This window comes from Epinephelus fuscoguttatus, linkage group LG10 (genome assembly GCF_011397635.1).
Source record: "Epinephelus fuscoguttatus linkage group LG10, E.fuscoguttatus.final_Chr_v1".
Classification (NCBI taxonomy): Eukaryota; Metazoa; Chordata; class Actinopteri; order Perciformes; family Serranidae; genus Epinephelus; species Epinephelus fuscoguttatus.
In genome coordinates this window covers 18,551,711-18,570,720 of record NC_064761.1, presented here as the reverse complement: position 1 = coordinate 18,570,720, position 19,010 = coordinate 18,551,711, and the positions used below count along the sequence as shown (strand labels likewise).

Sequence of the window (19,010 nt, the reverse complement as noted above, 5' to 3'; positions counted from 1 at the left end):
CCAACCATATAACACTGTGGAGCTCAATTTAGTGCAGCAGTGCCTCTGTCCTTTTTCAAAGTAGTTGAACACTATGGGGCTGAATTAACTTTTCTGAATTAACATTTCAAGGTCAGAAATACATGTATACATTTGTTCAAATTAACCTGTCCTGCTTCAGTTATGGCTTGAGGTATTGTGATCTTTAAGCCTCAGTCTTCAAGCCTCTAAGACACAGACTGTAGTGATGATGTCATCCAGGGACAAGTCCTGGAGCTGATCCACAGCCAGGGAAACAAATGCTGTGACACTGTGACAGCAGCCGCAGTGATGCTCCTGAGGGCTGGGTAGATTTTATACAGCACACCTGCAGGCCCTCCAGTCAAATCAAACTCAGCTGGGCGGAATATGTCAAACAAAAGCTATAGGAGCCCTTTTTGAATTTGACAGTGTGTAAATAGTTGATTTCCAGAAAGTGTTACCTAATGGCATCATTAATTCAGATGTTGATGCTCCTTTTTTTCCAGCTGAGAAGACACTTGTCAGTGTTTGTAGATAATGACGTTGCGGTTCAAACCTCAATTATATATTGTATTTTTAAGTGTGGGGCTAGATTTTCTCTGCAGTTACTGCATTACACTGTTATTGCTTTTCTCTCTAGTGTCTGCAGGCCTGGATGGAGCACATCACTGTCTCTGACAGCATCAGCAGCAGGCTAGCTTTGTACGGCAGCTTTTCTTATACAGCAGCTGTTTAACGGACATTTAGAAAGTTAAATTAAACTGGCAAGGTACTATAAAGCGGACAGACTCATCTAATAGCAGCTAGCATAACACAGACATTCACAGGCAGGGCAAACTTAGCTAGCGGCAAGCTAACTTGTCCGTACATTAACCACATCATTTTCATAATAATATAATGACAGCAACCACACTGACTTGTCTCATGCAGACCTGTAGACAAGGAGCGAGTTGCCAGGACAGGTGAATGCAGGCTAAACAGGAAGTACCTATGTGTGCCAGGCTAGACCTGCGAGCAAAAGCTAAGTTTAGCTAACGCTAACCAGCTCGAAGTCCAAAACAGTTGGACCACTATCTGGAGGAGCGACCTCACTGAGCAACACCCCGCCCGGCTCCGGAAAGAAATGACGAGAAAAAAAGAGGAAAAACAACGTTTCTCTTCCCACAGCATGTAAACGAGACACTAAAACGAGCGTACGTGTTGATAAAAGAGCTGTCAACTTACTTGTTTAGAGCGTAGAGGAGTTGCTTGCTAGCTGTCAGAAGAGTTGCAGCGAAGATCGTATATGTTTAGGAAGATGAATCACTCGGGAGTTTAGTGACACGCCTTCCGGTTTGGAATTTCACGCATGCGCGCTACTCCTGTAGAGTGTCTGGCCCACACACCTTGGACAATCATTTCTATTTAGGAATTTGGGATTTTTACCACTTAATTTTTGTTATATAGTTGTATTTTCACACAACCATTTATTTGTATGACATGAATAAAAATTATCTATTGTGCTTTTAGGTTCAACATGTCATCTTTTCCATCGGGTAGCATCATTTCAACATCTCTGGATACTTGTTGGATCAAATTGGGAAATCTGAAAATGTCTGACATCTTATGTTTTACATTAAAGGCCATTCTCAAGGGAAGATCATAAACTAAATGTAACACTTTTGTTTTTACTCACATTTTTCAAAGGTTTAAGTTGAAGATGTAAGACTTTTTCATGCACTCAATGGACAAATCTCTCTTAAAACCCTTGTTAGTGAACACTTCTTCTTTTCCAAGATAATCCATCCACATGACAGGTGTCACACATCAAGATGCTGATTAAACAGCTTCATTACTGCACAGGTGTGCCTTGGGATGGTCACAATAAAAGGCCACTCTAAAATATTTAGTCTGATCAACCAACACAATGTCAAAGATGTCACACGTTTTGTAGTAGTATGGCAATGATTGCAGGAATGTCTGCCAGAGCTGCTGCCCTTGAATTGAATGTTTATGAGATATCTTTAAGGTTGTTTCCCTGAATTTGGCAGTACATCCATCTGGCCTCACAACTGTATGTCAGTTATAAGGAATAACTGCTGTCAAGTCAAGACCCTGGTGAAAAAGATGAGCATGCAGATGTGCTTCTTTGAGATGGTGTCTGACAGTTTGTGCAGATATTCTTTAGCTGTGCAAACCATTTGGTGCATCAACTGACCAGCAGGCTGACCTTAAACAATGTTGCAGGTGAAGACACAGTATGTGGAGGTCATGAGCTGGTGTGTCTACATGTGGTCTGCAGTTGTGAAGCTGGTTGGATGTACTATCAAATAAACAAACAACAATGGCGACATCTTGTGGTAGTAAAATGAACATTTACTTCATGGGCAACGGCTCTGGTGGACATTCCTGCAGTCAGCATGCCAATGATACGCTCCCCCAAAACTAGTAACATTGTGTTGTGTGATAAACCTGCACACCCCAAGGCACACCGGTATGGTAATGATGCTGCTTCTTGATATGCCACACATGTCAGGTGGATGGATTATCTTGGAGAAGGAGAAGTGCTTATTAACATGGACTTTAACACATTTTAGTTTCTCTCTTCACCTTTAACATTTTTTTATTAAAGTCAAACATATACAATGTGGAAATATCAGTGGAAACAGCATTTTACATTGAATGTGTGTGTGTGTGTGTGTGTGTGTGTGTGTGTGTGTGTGTGTGTGTGTGTGTGTGTGTGCATGCGTGCGTGTGTGTGTGTGTGTCTGTGTTGTCTCGTCAATCATTACACAAAGAGCCATTTCAAGCAGTTACAAATCTTTAATTGTCAAAAGTTAACACTGTCAAATATTACTGTTTCTGTATTTGTCAGGTACGATATCTGTTTAACCACATTTCTAAAAATCTTTTTTTTCTCTCTGTTTTCAAAGATAACTGGTTAAGTAAGTAGTAAAATATATAGTTAATACAATCCCTAAATGAATGATGATTATGAATCCGTATCTGTGGTAATGAATGACGACATGAAGAAACTCTGGTTTAACGTCATTGAATCATCCTCAGAGATCCTCAGAGTCTGGCAACCTTTAGTGGTGAACCTTCATTTTGCCTCTACTCTGTATATTTATTTGCCACTTTAAGGTCATCCAGAGAGGGGAAAACACAATTCTGTTGTGAAATGGTTTTGAGAAGTTTCGAGATGTATAGTGTAATGGCACTGCAGTTGGCAACTATTTAACTTTAATGTTAAAAGTAATAGAGAAATAAATGAAGTAGCTGCTGATCGATGAATTCTGTTAGATGCACTGTTGTTAATGCTCGAATGATAACACTAGGCCTGTCTGAAATCCTGCAAAATTACAGTTATCACACCATGCAAGTCCTTAAGGTCCCTTGCATTGCATATTCAGCCTCATTGAGTCCTACTGTACACATAAATATAAAGACAAATATCACATGAAATATTACTGTGTATGACAAGCAATGTTGGTTAAGTGTCATGTAGAAAATGAGCACTGTGAAACAGTTTTCAATCACATAAATGTGTATTCTGACTTCTCACAATATGAAAACAAAACATGAAAAGAAATGACATGATTATTTGCATTTCAAAGATTCAACATGAGAGTAGTACAGGAGTATAGCAGGAGTGTGTAGACAAATTAGCACAAACTAGTAAATCACACTCCCTCATTCAAAATACATCATGTCCAAATCCCAGGGTGCATCTCTCTCCGTCGAGGACACAGCGGGACCAGGAGACGCTTTCATTGCTTTCTGGTTAATATTTACATATCAAACTTTTTGCATCACTGTCAAAAGAGAAATTCACTCAGTTCATTTCAAGCTTGTCACTGCTGCGTTCAAGGGCTCAGGCACCCTTGCTCGTTCACAGGTTCACACCTCAGGGGAGAAAGTGGGGGATCAATGTGGATCTGGCAACTCGTGAGAGCTGCTGTGTCCATGATCCAGTTTTAAATGCTTGAACGTCTATCTACATGTGCAGCATTGTCATATCTCACCAGGTGTGTACCATGTTAACAATATTCCTCCAAGAGAGTTACATGATGGGACAATAACCGCTGAAAGGAGTTGACTGGAGATGAAGAGCTGCAGTAGTTTGCCAGACAGCTTGCATAGAGAGAGCTCCAGTCGTCCGCCCTCTTCCACCTTTCCTGTAACTCAAGCATGCTTCCAGAGATCCAGAAAACTGCAGAGGGGATGTTGACTTTTCCTTTTTGTAACCTTTTCAAATGTATTTCAGCCTCCTTTTTCATTATAACATTGCTCGATATTTACTCGATACTTCACCGTACTCCTTTTTTGTCTTTTTGGCAGGCATTAGGAAGATGTGTATAGCAGTGGGGAAATCATAAATTATCTAAGATAGCCCTCAGTCAGTAAAGACACAGTAACAGTCAATAGATAGATTACAATTTACAACCATACCCTTCATGTGGGAGCATAAAGAAATATTTTCTTACAAGAAACATACAATTTTATCTACTGTCAATTACAGAAGTACTATCTTAGTGAAGATGAAAACTAAATTTAAGGGTAAAAAGTGAGGAACTAGGTTTGAGACTGATCCCTGTTTATCCCGCACTTGAGACAATCCTCAATTAAATTCCCCCCAAACCCAAAATAAACGTGATAACCTTTACAAACAGTGGGCCTTTACGCAGCAGATCCTCAATGGCAGCTGCTGTACGTGTCAAAATCATGTTTGTGGTCTTGTAAGTGGTGGTGCTGGTGTGTGTAAGTGAGGAGAAGAGTGTCTGTGTGTGTATGGGTGGTGTTGCAGGGTATTTTGGGGTGGTCACACCTCAGTGCTGATGGCTCGGGTGTTGGTGTAGAACTCCGGAGGCCGCCCTCTGTGGGTCTCTCTCAGCAGGGAGCCTCGGACAGTGGGCAGCGGCATCGCCAGCGCCTGGTTCTCATAGTGTGTGGGCATGTAGGTGATGCGCTCTCCACCGTTGCGCATCTCATCAGTGGTGCGGATGTAGAAGGGCGAGTCATAGGGCGAGCAGGTGGGGCAGTAGCTGCGTTGCCTCCCTGTGGGTTTGGAGGGGTCGGAGGATCCAGGCGGCTCTGGTGGGGACATGGACAATGGGGTGACGATCGACCCGTCCAGGCCGGGGACGCTGCAGGCGTTGCAGGCAAAGTGTTGCTGAGAGATGGAGCCGCTGTCAGACCCATTCTTCTTACAGCAGTAGTACTGCAGAGAGACAGAGAGAGAAGTCCAGTACATGTCAAACAAAAACAGTTTTCCAATTTTCAGGGTTTTTTTTCAAAGTTCAATCTTGCTGTCTTAAAATAAATGAAGAAACCTGCAAAGAGAATGGGATCAACCTCTGTTTGTGATTTAATCAACACAGTTCAAGAATGCAGGACATTCAGATGTTGTTTTCTGGAAACTAAGGAAATGACTTGCTTTGCTTTGTCCTGTTTTTTTAAGATTCTGGCAGTATTTCTACAACATTCCTAAAACAAGAAACGCTGCACTGAGAGCTTGTAGGATTCTTTCTTCCCACAGGCAAATGTTTCTGTTGTTTTGAAGGTCCAGTGTGCATGATTTAGGGGCATCTATTGGCAGAAATTATATATAGTATTCATAACTATGTTTTCGTTAGATTATAATCCCCTGAAAATAAAAATCGTTGTGTTTTTGTTACCTTAGAATGAGTGGTTTATATGTGCGAGTCCTCTTACATACAGTACTTACATACATACTACATAGGGCCATTCGCATTTTGGTATATTCTTGTCAGCCACTGTGGTTCTCCAATATGCTTGGCACATGAGAGAAGTTTCAGTTCTGCAACCTCACCACTAGATGACACTAAATCCTACACACTGGACCTTTAAGAAAAGTAAGTATAGTGTATAATGAAAGTAAATTAAATTAATGGTCTCTGGTTCAAGCCAAAGCCAATACCATATTGTTTAAGCTGTCTAAATTCTTACAGAATATTCCAAATACAATTACCATTCATTGAAATAATTATCATTGCCAGGATTATATGATTATTTTATTATATTTCATACGGATATGCAATTTGAAAACAGTGTAGATGTATTACTCTTCTTCTATAGCCTACAGCCTCCTGTAAGATGCTGTGATAAAAAAGAAATGTGGCAGAAGGATTAATATTGAAGTGGGATTTAAACATCTTTCTCACACACACATACACAGAAAGAGACGTACCTGGAGTCTACAGTAACAGAGCACAGCTATGATACACAGAAGTATCACTGTGGCCAGTATTCCTCCGGTTATGACAACAGTTCCAGCTGTCATCCGACCAGCTCTCCATCAAACTCTGACACGGGCACAAGGAAGTGACATCATTAACAAGAGCCTCCCACTGCACTGCAAATGTGAGGTGTAATCAAATCACGCAAAGGTCAGCATCACGGTAAACACAGATGTGATGTGATGGAATATATTTTCCATGTAAGTACGTTAATAGGGCCGACTCTAAAGGTCATTCTATAATTAATGCAGAGGGAATTAGGTGGAGAACATGAACGGTGTAAATGACTTTAGCATGCATTATGGTAGAAGGTAGAAATAATGGACTGCCATCATGAATACACCCGAATATATATATAGCTTGTTTGCATATAAATCTACTATACACCCATATACTCACGTTCAGCAAAGTTGCTTAACACCTGAAAGCAGAGAATAACAGAGGTTAGTATATCAAATGCTACACATAGATAGATAGATAGATAGATAGATAGATAGATAGATAGATAGATAGATAGACTTACATCAGAAGAGTGTTTGAAAGTCGTAAGGGTGTAGAGACGTCAAATCAGAGGTCAAGGGTGAGAGGTCACACCGCTGGATGGCCACACTCTATGAACATCTCTGATGAAAGAGGAATTAAAAGAAAAGGGAAGGTATAGCAGTTTAATTTCTCTCCACAAGGTGGCACCAAGAGAACAGAAAAATATCTCTCACAGACACACCAACATGCAGCACTGGCACTAGATGATGCCTTGGATGACGGTAATGGCTAGATAATGACTGGCATGACCTGAGATAAAGGACAAGGGAATAAAATAAGTGAGGAAACTATCAAAGAGGGAAAAGAAGAGGGCAGAAAGGGAGGAAAGAAGAAAAAGGGGAAGTAAGATAAGATAGTTCTTCTCTTTTATTGTTGTGTTAGTGGCTAATTTAACATCTGGCAAAGGGAGAGCAGTTGAAATTTAGCCTTTGGGCTAACACTGGCACATATATATTCATGATGAATGTGCATCGTCCCTGAGAATGAATGGCTGAATAAATAATTAAATAAATAGTTGTTTTCATTACAAAATGTCCACAAGGCATACACATGAACGCACAAACTGTTGTTGCATTACATAGCCTGGACAAAATAATAGCAACTCCTGTTCCTGCAGTGCAATGCAACCATGAACAACTTCATTCACCACCACAACAGAGCTTCAAGCATATCTGAAATCACATATGTGCATGTATCCACACGTCGCCGCTATTAGCCAGTTGGCATTAACAACTTCACACACCTTCAAACACACACACTTGAGCTCAATGCCAAATTTTAGCCTCCTAGGGAAAAAAAACTGCAGCCACCAACCGGCCAACACAGCAAGCTATAGAGCTGCTGGTCACAGCTGAAAATGAGACAGAGTTGAATCAACTGTTCTCTGACACAGCCACAACAAAGCAATGACATAAACATATTTATTGTGGGGCTGCTGGATCACATTAGATCGTAAAGGTGTTGCATTCACCTGCTGTTATCAAGCAAAGCAGTCACTATATTTAATAAATGTATGTCGTGTCCTCTTTCGTTAATTTCTGTTGATGAAGTTTGAGTCTTCCTAGGTTTCCTGTAAATAATCAGTGAAACAGAAACTCGTATGTGAGATCACTGTCGGGTCACTGCTGTCAGATAGAGAGGACATAAACTGAGAATGACAGTATTAAATACAGAATGGTCGATGTCTCAAACTCTTGAGCAATGTCTCTCTATCTCCTCCACACTCAAATACACACAAACACATGCATGCAGCATTATGGCAGAGCAGCAGTATAAGTGATTTAGTGACGAGGGGCTCAGTTGTTCAGGGGTTTTAATCTGCAGGCTGAGGCTTGTCTTGGTGAAATGAAATCTATTACAGCTGATAAAAACATGCCAAACCCTTGATTGTTGTGGCAGGGAGAGAGAGGGAAGGTGAGATAAACACGGGGGGTTGAATGGAGAAGGTAAGAAAGGAGGAAGTAGGAAAAAAACAAGAGAAAGGAAGGAATTAAGGAAGTAGCACAATGGGTAGATGTGTATGGAGGCTGACACACACACACACACACACACACACACACACACACATACACACACCCTTCACACTTCTCTGCATGAGTACACAGAGCTAATTTCTCAGCCTGTCACTTATGATTCCTGCTGTTTGATGTCTAAATGGGCTGGTGTGTGCGTGTGTGTGTGTGACATGTTTTCATGTGAGCAGTTTGTCCTGTACATGTGATGTGATAGATGAAGTCTGTCAGTCCATCATTGTGCAATGTGTCAGTAAAGTCCAGATTTAATTAGAGCCCAGTGAGTCTAATGAGATCTGGCCTCCTCACCACAGAGATTCTCACTCCACATGGCTGCACATGGGCTGTGTTGGATTGATGCGAGATAACTACTGAGAAAACCTGTTCACATCTGTGCCCTGGTGGCAATTACAAATAGGACAACTTTGGAGGATGATGGTGATGATGATGCAATGATGGTGTCCAATATAAGCGCACACAAAAATGGATCACTGTTATTGTGCATGTTTGTATTTTAAAAACAGATTGTGTAAAAGGAGTGAACATAGAGACTGTGACATCATCCTTTGGTTTGTGGACTATGGTTTTCAAGCCTTTGGCCATCACCATCTTGGTTTTTTGGAGGCAGTAGAAACCATATTTGGATGAGAGGGTGAAGCTGTGGAGGAGCGAGGGGTGGATCTGACTGAGAACCCTTAGGACAGTGCCATGCAACATATCCTCATACAGCGCTTCATAGGATATCTTACAAAAATGCACACGCAATGGTTCATAAGATATCTAATGAATTAGCACCCCATGAATGACGTTTCATGCTTTATGTTAAGTTACATACTTGTACAGTAACCACAATTATCATATGTTAAGTTACAGAGGTACAGTTACTTTGATTAGGGTTTAGAAAAGAAATTGGTTGGGTGTCTTTAGGTTTAGGGAAGTAAAGTTAAGTAGTTTAGGAAAAGAAACATGGTGACGACCAGCACTGGGAAAGTTACTTTTGAAATTCAATAGGTTACAGAATAAATGGCAAATGGACTGCACTTGTATAGCACCCAGTCTTCCGACCGCTCAAGGCGCTTTTACACTACTGAGTCACATTCACCTATTCACACACACACATTTATACACTGGTGGCCGAGGCTACCATACAAGGCGCCACCTGCTACTCAGTAACCATTCGCACGCTCTCACACACCAATAGAAGAGCCATCGGGAACAACTTGGGGTTCATTATCTTGCCCAAGGATACTTCGATATGCGGACTGGAGGAGCCAGAGATCAAACCACTGATTTTCCGATTAGTAAATGACCCGCTCTACTTCTGGGCCACAGCTGCCCCAGACTACTAGTACTAGGGTACTAGATTAAAAGTTACCCTGTTAAAACTGTACATAGCTATTTTAAATGCTTCATCAAAGTAATGTAACTTATTACATTTGATTATTTTGCAATTACTTTTCTGACAAATGTTTTAAACTGGGCAATAAAGCTAAAAGTCCTAATTGCACAAGTGTATAAATGTTGTACTCAAATTTATCCCATCAGTTCTGCTGAGCCACATTGTCCAGAAATATGACAAAAAGAGGTATTCCTGCACGGCAAAAAGATGCAAAGCAACAAAATGTATGCTCTTTTCCTCATAAAAAGATTCTACTGAAAAGAACATTCTTGGATCAAACCCCTTTGTAATCACCAACATTTTGATTAGTAATGTTAATTCAATGACATGTTCTTTCTCAGTAACTGTAACTGGTTACAATTACGTTTATTTTGTAATTGAATGACACATCCCCAACGCTGGTTTCACATAATTCAAAACACCGGACTCCTGGGGGAAAGTCCTGTGTTTTGTGACCCATCCACCACCCCAACCTGCCTGCTAATGCGAACTACTTCCTTCTTTACTTCCGTCAGTGCATTGGTCACATGTTTGCAGCCTCCCAAAATACATACACACAAATTACTGGCTCATAATTAAAAGGGATATATACAAATTCTAGCACATTACCTTCATAGGTATACGTACAAACAGTGCATGAGAACAGCCTGTGCCATGGTAGAGACTTGTCAATCACAAGATAGCCACGCCCTAAAGCAAACTCTTTTATTGTCTATTTTACTCTACATAGGACCTTCATTTGCAAAATGAACATCATTCTGTATTTAAGAAGACTCGGAACAAGTAATTACGACCACAAACTTGTTAGGAAAATATTTCCTGAGGTAATAATCAAGTGAGAAGTAGGGTCATTTTCTCATTGACTTCTATAAAATCAGACTTTTTTTCAAGACCAATGAAGTCGCCCCCTGCTGGCCAGTAGACAGAAAGCAGGTTTAATGCATTTCTGCCATGCTTCACTTCAGACCCTTGACTTTAAAGCATATGAGTGACTGCATACTGTAAAACTGCAGAGTAACATTGTACTTTCTATGTTATATGGATGCAGTGACTAACTGCTGTAGAAGCAGATGAGACAGGTTGAGGTCAGCAAAAAACTACGGGACAAAACTGCATCACACTCCCGAGACGTGTTGAACATCTCAAACTGATGACATGTACCATTGTTAAGAGAAGCTGAAAGCACACTGAGCTGGAAGCGCTGTAAGACTCTCCACTGAGGAGAAGAAAAGGAGGCGGCGTTGCTCCCAGAGGCTGCGGTCTGAACCGCTACACTGGCGCTGAGCTCATAAACCATGTTTCTGTCAGAAAGTACACTAGCCTTCAATTATTTGTGGAGACCAAACGGGATGGCAGCTGACAGAGTCCTCTTAACATCATTCATCATAACTCTCTAAAGTGCGTGCAATCTCAGACTCGGCACACCAAACAATTTTTCATAATTAATGCCAACACGGTGACTTGTACTGCATGGAGGAAATGGAAGTGGAGTCACCACCGCTGTCACCACGTCATCTTTTACTCAGACACACAGACACAAAATAACAGATTTGTTTTTCTCCCTGTGTACATGTTGCTCTGGAAGCACTTCCAGACAAACTTGTTGGTTAGATTAATTTGAGTTCACTTCGTTTGACAAACTACAGAGAGGAATGAGATATCTGCATCAGCACACACAAACTCACACACTCATGCTGAGCACAGACAGAAAGAGAGCTGGATCAGTCACCACTGGGTCCAGATTAGAGTGGCCTTCAATCCCCAATACTGCCTGAAGAGCCCTGTATACTGATAAGACTCTCACATTGCACACATACAGAATTCACTCAGGCAAACATGTACTCATGCATCACCAAATAAATCAGGACATCCTAATAAAACATCCATTAGAACAGACAGCAGAGTCGTCATAGCACTTAGCTACCGTCAGCGCACAAAGAGGACAAGTGTTTTATTTACTCAATAACACCACTGAACCTCAACACTCACCATAAATGTCTAATCAACAATTAATAGTTGATACTGCAGTATAATCAAGTACGATTCATCCCAGTATATTCACAGCAGCAGGATGTATGTCGTTTGCAGCAGCTCTACATATATAACACGTTTAAGATCTACTATGCAGATTTATCGGCTGCTGTTTGTAAACACGCTCGTCAGCGAAAGCAAAAGTCAACCCCAGATTGAAAAATGTCTCCCCTACAGTTACTTGAGATAGGACATTGAGCAATTGCCAGAAATTGTTTTTGCAAAACATGGTGATGTCACAGTCAAGCTGACCTTTGACCTCTTGGATATAAAATGTCATTACTTCATTTAATCCTATTAGACATTTGTGTGAGATTTTATCATAATTAGCTTATCAGTTTCTGAGTTATAGCCAATAACATGCTTTGAGAGGTCACACTGACCTTCAAACACCAAACTCTAAAGCTGAAAACACACTGGCGCTGCAACTCATTAACAACCAGGCAAAGTTATCACTACTTTTACTGAAAGATGTGTGCTTCCTCCACCTGTGCATTAGCTTAAAATCATGTGTGGACACCCACTAATTAAAGTTAATTTTCCACCTGAAGAGCTATGACTCACCAGGCAATATCTTTTTGGCTACTGTCTTTATAATGACAGAATTGTGAGTGGTTTAGCTCAGGATATTTCTCTCCTAACCCATTCTTGTCACGCACTAGATACAATAACAGCGACAGAGTTCTCTTTGCATCAGCGGTTAGGGGGGGCGAGCTGCCATAGGAGCAGAGAAAAAGAGTTGTTACAGGAGCCGGTATGTACAAGCAGAGAGCAAGTGGGGGGCATTTAATTCTGGGGGCAGCGAGGCTGGAAACAGGGCAATGGCTTAAAGTACCACAGGGTGGCATGTCCAGGAGCACAGACGTGTGTCTTGCCGCTGCAAGTGTGGGAATGTGCATTGAAAATAATAGGGGCGTATTTTTTGCCCTGCGAAAATTGCATCTGGTGTGTTTTGGCCTTTATCAGGTCTTTTTTTTTTAAAAGATTATTTTTGTGGGCTTTTTGCCTTTAATTGACAGGACAGTGTGTGAAATGGGGAGACAGAGAGAGAGAGTGGGGACTGACACGCAGCAAAGGGTTGCAGGCCAGACTCGAACACGCGACTGCTGCAGTGAGGCAATGCCTCTGTACATGGGGCACTGGCACTATCCACTATGCTACTGACACCCCTAATCATTTTTGAGTCCAAGTGGGCATTTCCACCAAATTTGAAGTAATTCCCTCGAGAAATTGCATTCACAAGAAGGCGATGGATGAGGTCACAGTGACCTTGACCTTTGACCTGTGTCCACCAAATTATATTTGCTTCATCCTTGACTCAAAGTGGATGTTTGATTTGAAGACCTTCCCTAAAGGTGTTGAGATATTGTGTTCACAAGAATGAGACTGATAAAAGGTCATGGTGACCTTGAACTTTGACCACCAAAATCAAATGAATTCATCCTTGAGTCCAAGTGGACATTTGAAGAAATTCCTTCAAGGCGTTTTTTGAGATATCGCATTCATGACAATAAGATGGCCAGATGAACAGAAACACAGATGAACAGATGTACAACCCGAAAATGTAATGCCTCTGGCCACAGCTATTGCTGGCACGGGTGCATAAAAAATACTGAAATAAAGGCAGTGTGCTGAGTCTCAGCAGAAAAACACACAGCCAAAGACTTCTAGTAGGTCAAGTGATGACTGAAAGGATATACTTCTGTATGGTCTATCCTGCATAGTATAGCTTTCAGAAAGATGGCAGCTCAGGTCTTCAAGGATTGAAAGATTTAAGGCGAGCTTTTGTGAAACACAGCTGTCACAAACACACTGAACAAGTAACAAGTCTGCAGATCCATTTCCATCACAGTGCCAATCATAATAATATGATAATGAGGTGTGAGTCTCAGGTGGATCGTAGCCTGTGGATGATGAAATCCTCTCAGAATGCATTTATGTGTCACTTTGCTGTGAGTTGGAGCTGCACTGCATTCTGGTGCTCAGCACATTTTAGTTTTGGACAAGCTGATATTTTTCTTCAAAGCTGGTATCTGCAGCATTTTAGCTCGAGGCAGAAAATACTTAAAAATACTAAAAAATCCCATCAGTGTTTAAGTTTCCACGCTGACACCTATCAGTCAACTTAGTGGTCTTATGTGTTTATGTCCTGAGGCTGTGAGCAATGCTGGTGTAAATGTTGCTTATATTACATTTTATTACACTATACTAAGAGTATACTTTTTCTTTATTTTACTTTTTTTTGTTTATTTTGTAAATAAAAAACAGATAGAGCTTACTTAGAGGTAGCCTGTTTCCTGACCTCTAAATCATTATCTACATCTTAATTTGCCCATCCATTTTCATCCACTTATCTGGGGTGTGGAAGAAACAACAAGCCAAGCAAAGCACCCTAGACGTCTCTCTCGCCAGCAACACTTTCCAGCTCCTCCTGGGGGACCCCAAGGTGTTCCTAGGCCAGATGAGATATGTGATCCCTCCAGCGTCTTCTGGGTCTGCCGCGGGGCCACCTACCAGTGGGATGTGCTCAGAACACCTCTAATAGGAGGTGCCCAAACCACCTCAGCTGACCCCTTTTGACGCGAAGGAGCAGCAGCTCTACTCCAAGCTCCCTTGGGATGTCCAAACTCCTTATCCTATCTCTAAGGCTGAGGCCAGCCACCCCCCATGGAGGAAACTCATTTCAGCTGCTTGTATCCGTGATCTCATTCTTTCAGTCACTACCCAGAGCTTTCCCTCTGTGATCTGTAGCCTATATTTCGGCTTTACCATCTAACTATATTTGTCTTTTTAACCTGTTGTTGCTGCTGAGTCAGTTTGACTTCCTGGATATATCCTTCAAACACAGACTGTAGACCCCTCTGTCTGCTTCTCTCTGGAATCACTGTTTCATTTTTCCAAAAATACGATAATATTTCTTCAGGGAGTGCAGCTAGTTACAGGTTGTCGGACCATCACAAAGGGGCGGGGCTCAGCAAAAGGTCAATTCTGAAGTTTCCAAACCCCTTTCTCCCCCTGGCTGCACCTCAACATCGTAATTTGTTCAGCAGTCTGGTGTTGTGCTCATTGACAACTGTTCTCTTCCGCTGATCAACCAATCAGAGATTTGCAGATAGATATAAGAATAGTGATATCTCGCGAGCTTTGTTATGATATAAACTGTAGACTACACTCCGTTACATTCTATTATGTGTGATTATGCCGTGGTACGATGCAACGCACTACACTGCACTACAGTGGACTATGTTAATGTTTTAAAGCTTTTACACCTGCAATCATCGCTCTTTCAGATTTTGTGGGTTTCTATCAGCCTGCTGGCACTCCATTGTGCCCACTTCCATTATTGCTCTCCATTGTCCTGTAAGTTATTTTATTTGTAGGATAAAAAGCCTTCATGCTGTAAAACTGCAGGTTTCCCATATGCTGTTTTTGGGAAATCAGAGTAATGAGAATATCTCACGAGCCACCTCTCCCTCTCCCCCTCTCTGATGGAGTGTTCCCTCTGGAGTCTCAGCCATCAGTCTTCAGGAGCATCTGAAGGACCTTGACTGCCCTGCAGGGTTTTTACAAGATTGATTCTTTGGATCTTAAATTCAGCAGTGGTCAGCCAGTCCCCCCAACCCCCTCCTCCAAACACACTGTAAACACATTTAAGGCTTGTGAAGTAAACGTCACAGGTTTGATCCCCACAGTGTGTCCTCCCAAACAAGTTTGTTTTCATTTTTGTTTTGTAGTGTAATTTTCAGAGCAAACATGAATCAGTAGTTCTGTATCTAACTTTCAATACCCATTTCTAAACAGGTAAATATTCAAAGGTAATGTCTCTATACATGGAGCGATAGAGAGATAGTAATAGTGATGATAAGAATTAAGTTAAAAACCAACAATTAAAAATAAATACATACATTTAAATATAATGATAATAATATATATAACATATATAAAATGAAATTGTTATAAAATGAAATAGAGAGATGGTAAGAGTGATACAAAAAAATCTAAGCAAAAAATTAATTAAAAAATAATAAAACACAGTTTACAGAGGAGAAACAAAGGAGAAAATTTACAATCAAACAAAGTATGTTTGAGCAAGAGAACAACTTGCTCACTCACTCGTTTACAATTTCTTTTTGTGTGGTACAGATTTGTGAAGTCATCTGGGGATTTTGCAATTTTCAGCTTGTAAATCTCCTTTAAAACCCTCTGGATCCTTAAATATGCATGTAGTCAGGATAAAAGGATGATTCGTTTTACTTCTGACATTGTGGAGATTTAATGTTTACACAAAAGAGTAATGTAACTGCCAAGAGATATATTTGAAAAACAATACATTTGTTTGCTGAATTATTTGGTACCTGTTCATATTTTATACACTTTTGGTGACAAATGGATGATGTACATGAAAACATGGTCTAAGACCAAACTATGCTATCAGAAATCCCTACGCAATATCAAAAAGCATATTGTTATTCTAGTCATATCTAAACTCTGGAACAGGTTTTCATACCCAACCTTTGTTTGCAATACATAGTTCAAGTCTAGGAAACATATCATGTGAATCAATTGTGCAAACCCCATCTGGACCTTCCACATCTGTGAATAACAGGTGATGATACTGACTCGCCACTTATTGGTAAAACCAAAAACTACTTAAAGTGGGTGTCATCGGTATCAATTTAAAATAACAAATGATTCAACGGCTGTATGTCCTGTTTCTCACTACCTGTTTTTCAGAAAATAATTTAGCAATAGCTCAACGTTACGTATTTTACTAAAACTGGAAGCACAGACAGCCCAGTGCTCAGTATGTGTGTCACTGTAGGTAGTCTTCACCGTCTATCATCAAATGTACTTGAAATGCACATTCATCCGTGGCCTTGTCAGACCATAATGACAAAACTGTGGACTGCCTTTGCAAGGTTAATTTCACCTGACTCCCCAAAAATGTGGATGAGATAAGAGGAGGACTGACAGTCTTCCCTCCATCAATGTCAATCCCAGCCCTGAACCCTGGACTGTTTGAGAATCTGTTCTTTTAGATGCTTCAGGTGTTGGTCTCAGCAGCAGAGGCAGCAGTTCAGATCCAAAGCCAACTTACCCAGGCAATAATTCATGCAAAATTTCAGCACACATTATTTTGGAAAACCACCATTTTGTCATCTAAACTCCACGGCTCTATGGCTGTCGTTGTAAGCAGAGAAAACAAGTCGCACATCCAAACAGGATTCATGGTCACAGTTGAAATGTAATTTGTCTAATCCTGTTATCTGGCGTTCCAAAGGCTTTCCTTTATCTGGTTCCTCTCTCTGTCGTCTCTGGTGCGCCTCAGTGTGGGCGTCTGTGTGTGTGTGTCTTTGAATGTGTGTGTGTGTGCATGTGTTTGTTTGTGTATGTGGGTGTGAAGTAAACACAATTTCGGGGGTCGATTTAGGAATTGTGGAATATCTTTTTCATGAAGATTATTCACCGTAAAAGTAGAATCACGGGTAAAAATGTCAAAACAAAAAGACTCTAATCTGTTAAAGCTGCACTGGGAAACTTCACACAGTGGCGGCTCAAAATTAAATCACAGAATAGAACTGTCTGGATCATTTGATTTTAGTGAATATTGTAAGATGACGGCAGCAGATTGTACACAGCTCAGAGCTCTAACTGTAAACTGCAGAAGCACTGATGTTGTTTTACTGGAAACATATGATCAGCCAAAACACATCAGGTGATGTGTTGACTCTGCTGTAAGCACATCTGTGTCTCCTAGGGTAGCGAAGGCATGACCTGCCTCATTCTTCCTCTGATTGGTTGCCTTTGTTGCTTGTTAAGTTTAGGCAAGAGGAGTGGGATTGGTTAGGGTTAGGGTAAGAATGTCAGGGTAAGCCAATCAGAGGAAGATTAAGGCAGAATAGGGCGGGTCATGAAAAGGCCAATTCGCCTACTGTAAAGGAATGTGCACTGTCCTTGGTGCTGAAGTGATGTGATTGTTCGAACATGGTTTTGTTTATACTGTAAAGCCCAATAAATCTATCAAATTATGAGGTCTGGTGGCTGGAGCTGTATGACAGTTTAATAAGTGAATTATTGCTTTAATTTCTCAACAGAAATGTATATTTTGTATGTGCAGGTGAAACACTACAGTGTGCCAAAATGGGATATTGAGAGATTCAAGGGTATGTGGGGCATGGCACTCTGTTAAGGAAGCTCATTAGCACCCCCATTTGGCTTGCAAACAATGAGATTTGCATGGACTGCTGACCACTTTCCAGCAGTTGGGGGTAAAAACATTTTTCCCCCACTTAGATTTGACCATCTCAAAAACAAAAAAATATCATCTAATCTCAATAAACAGATGTCTGTATATGTATACAGAACCTGTAGGCAATGGCAAAAAAACAGTTTAAAGCATGGATTAACTGATTCATCATAGAGTTGTAAAACTATAAATCATAAAAAAAAGTTTTTTATTTTAAAAGAGCTGCAGCAGCCTGAAGCGTAAAAAGAAAGAGTTTCAGACCTGAATCAGGAAAGTCAGAGCGAGTTAAAGGCTAAAGTGAACAGATATGCTTTTAGCTTTCTTATAGAAAATATTGAGTGAGCTAGCTTCCCTGATATCTATAGGTAGTGTGTTTCATAGCTTTGGGGCGTAATTGACAAAGGCCGCATCTCCAAACCTCTTCCAGCTGTTACTGGGAAACTCCAGTAAACCAGCAGCAGATGATCGCAGTGTTCTTGGAGGCAAATAGTTAACAAGGGAGTTATCAATGTAGCTCGGTCCCAGCCCATGTAAGGCTTTGTATACAGGGAGGAGGACCTTAAAATCAATTCTAAATGTAACAGGAAGCCAGTGCAGAGCAGCTCAGACTGGCCTGATGTGCTCTCTCCTCTTGGTTCTGGTTCATAGCCAAGCTGCAGAGTTTGAGCTCTATTGAGCACCAGGTGAAGAGTCTTTCTGAAATCTGCTATCGTCTGATGACAAGTTAGTTTTATATTAGCTTTTTAATTTATTTATCTGCATTCATATGAAGAAGTCTGTTTATTTATAGATTAACAAAAATGACCGGTGCACAAAAAAGGAAGTCTTGAATATCCACTGACTGCATCTGATGTCCCAAAATATTGTCTGTTGCCTCCAGAGGCTTGTTGTTGTCAGACTGATGGGTTACGAGATCAAATGTCATCAAACCTGTCCAAGGAGACAACCAGGACTGGGCATCTTTCTTTTTTTAATCCCTCAAAGGAGCATTTAGAGAGTTCTAATCTCTCCAAAAACACAAACCCATTAAATGTACAAAA

The 19,010-nt window shown here is 40.8% G+C and overlaps 2 protein-coding genes across 3 annotated transcripts in view; both read right to left on the bottom strand.

Annotated features, from left to right (window-relative positions):
• The window catches only part of rabgap1l (RAB GTPase activating protein 1-like), a 135,307-nt gene extending 133,983 nt beyond the window's left edge, over nucleotides 1-1,324 (bottom strand). For both annotated transcript variants that reach the window (XM_049589036.1, XM_049589037.1), the window contains exon 1: nucleotides 1,225-1,324. The gene's annotated coding sequence lies outside the window, so the exon portion shown is untranslated. The remainder of the gene's footprint in view (nucleotides 1-1,224) is intronic.
• A 1,518-nt stretch (nucleotides 1,325-2,842) lies between these two features.
• The window catches only part of fam163ab (family with sequence similarity 163 member Ab), a 31,643-nt gene continuing 15,475 nt past the window's right edge, over nucleotides 2,843-19,010 (bottom strand). Inside the window, exons 2-5 of the mRNA XM_049587730.1 lie at nucleotides 6,763-6,862; nucleotides 6,639-6,660; nucleotides 6,191-6,305; nucleotides 2,843-5,200 (exon numbers count right to left, since the gene is read on the bottom strand). Coding sequence (XP_049443687.1) covers nucleotides 4,802-5,200; nucleotides 6,191-6,283 — 492 coding nt within the window. The 5' untranslated portion in view covers nucleotides 6,284-6,305; nucleotides 6,639-6,660; nucleotides 6,763-6,862 and the 3' untranslated portion in view covers nucleotides 2,843-4,801. The remainder of the gene's footprint in view (nucleotides 5,201-6,190; nucleotides 6,306-6,638; nucleotides 6,661-6,762; nucleotides 6,863-19,010) is intronic.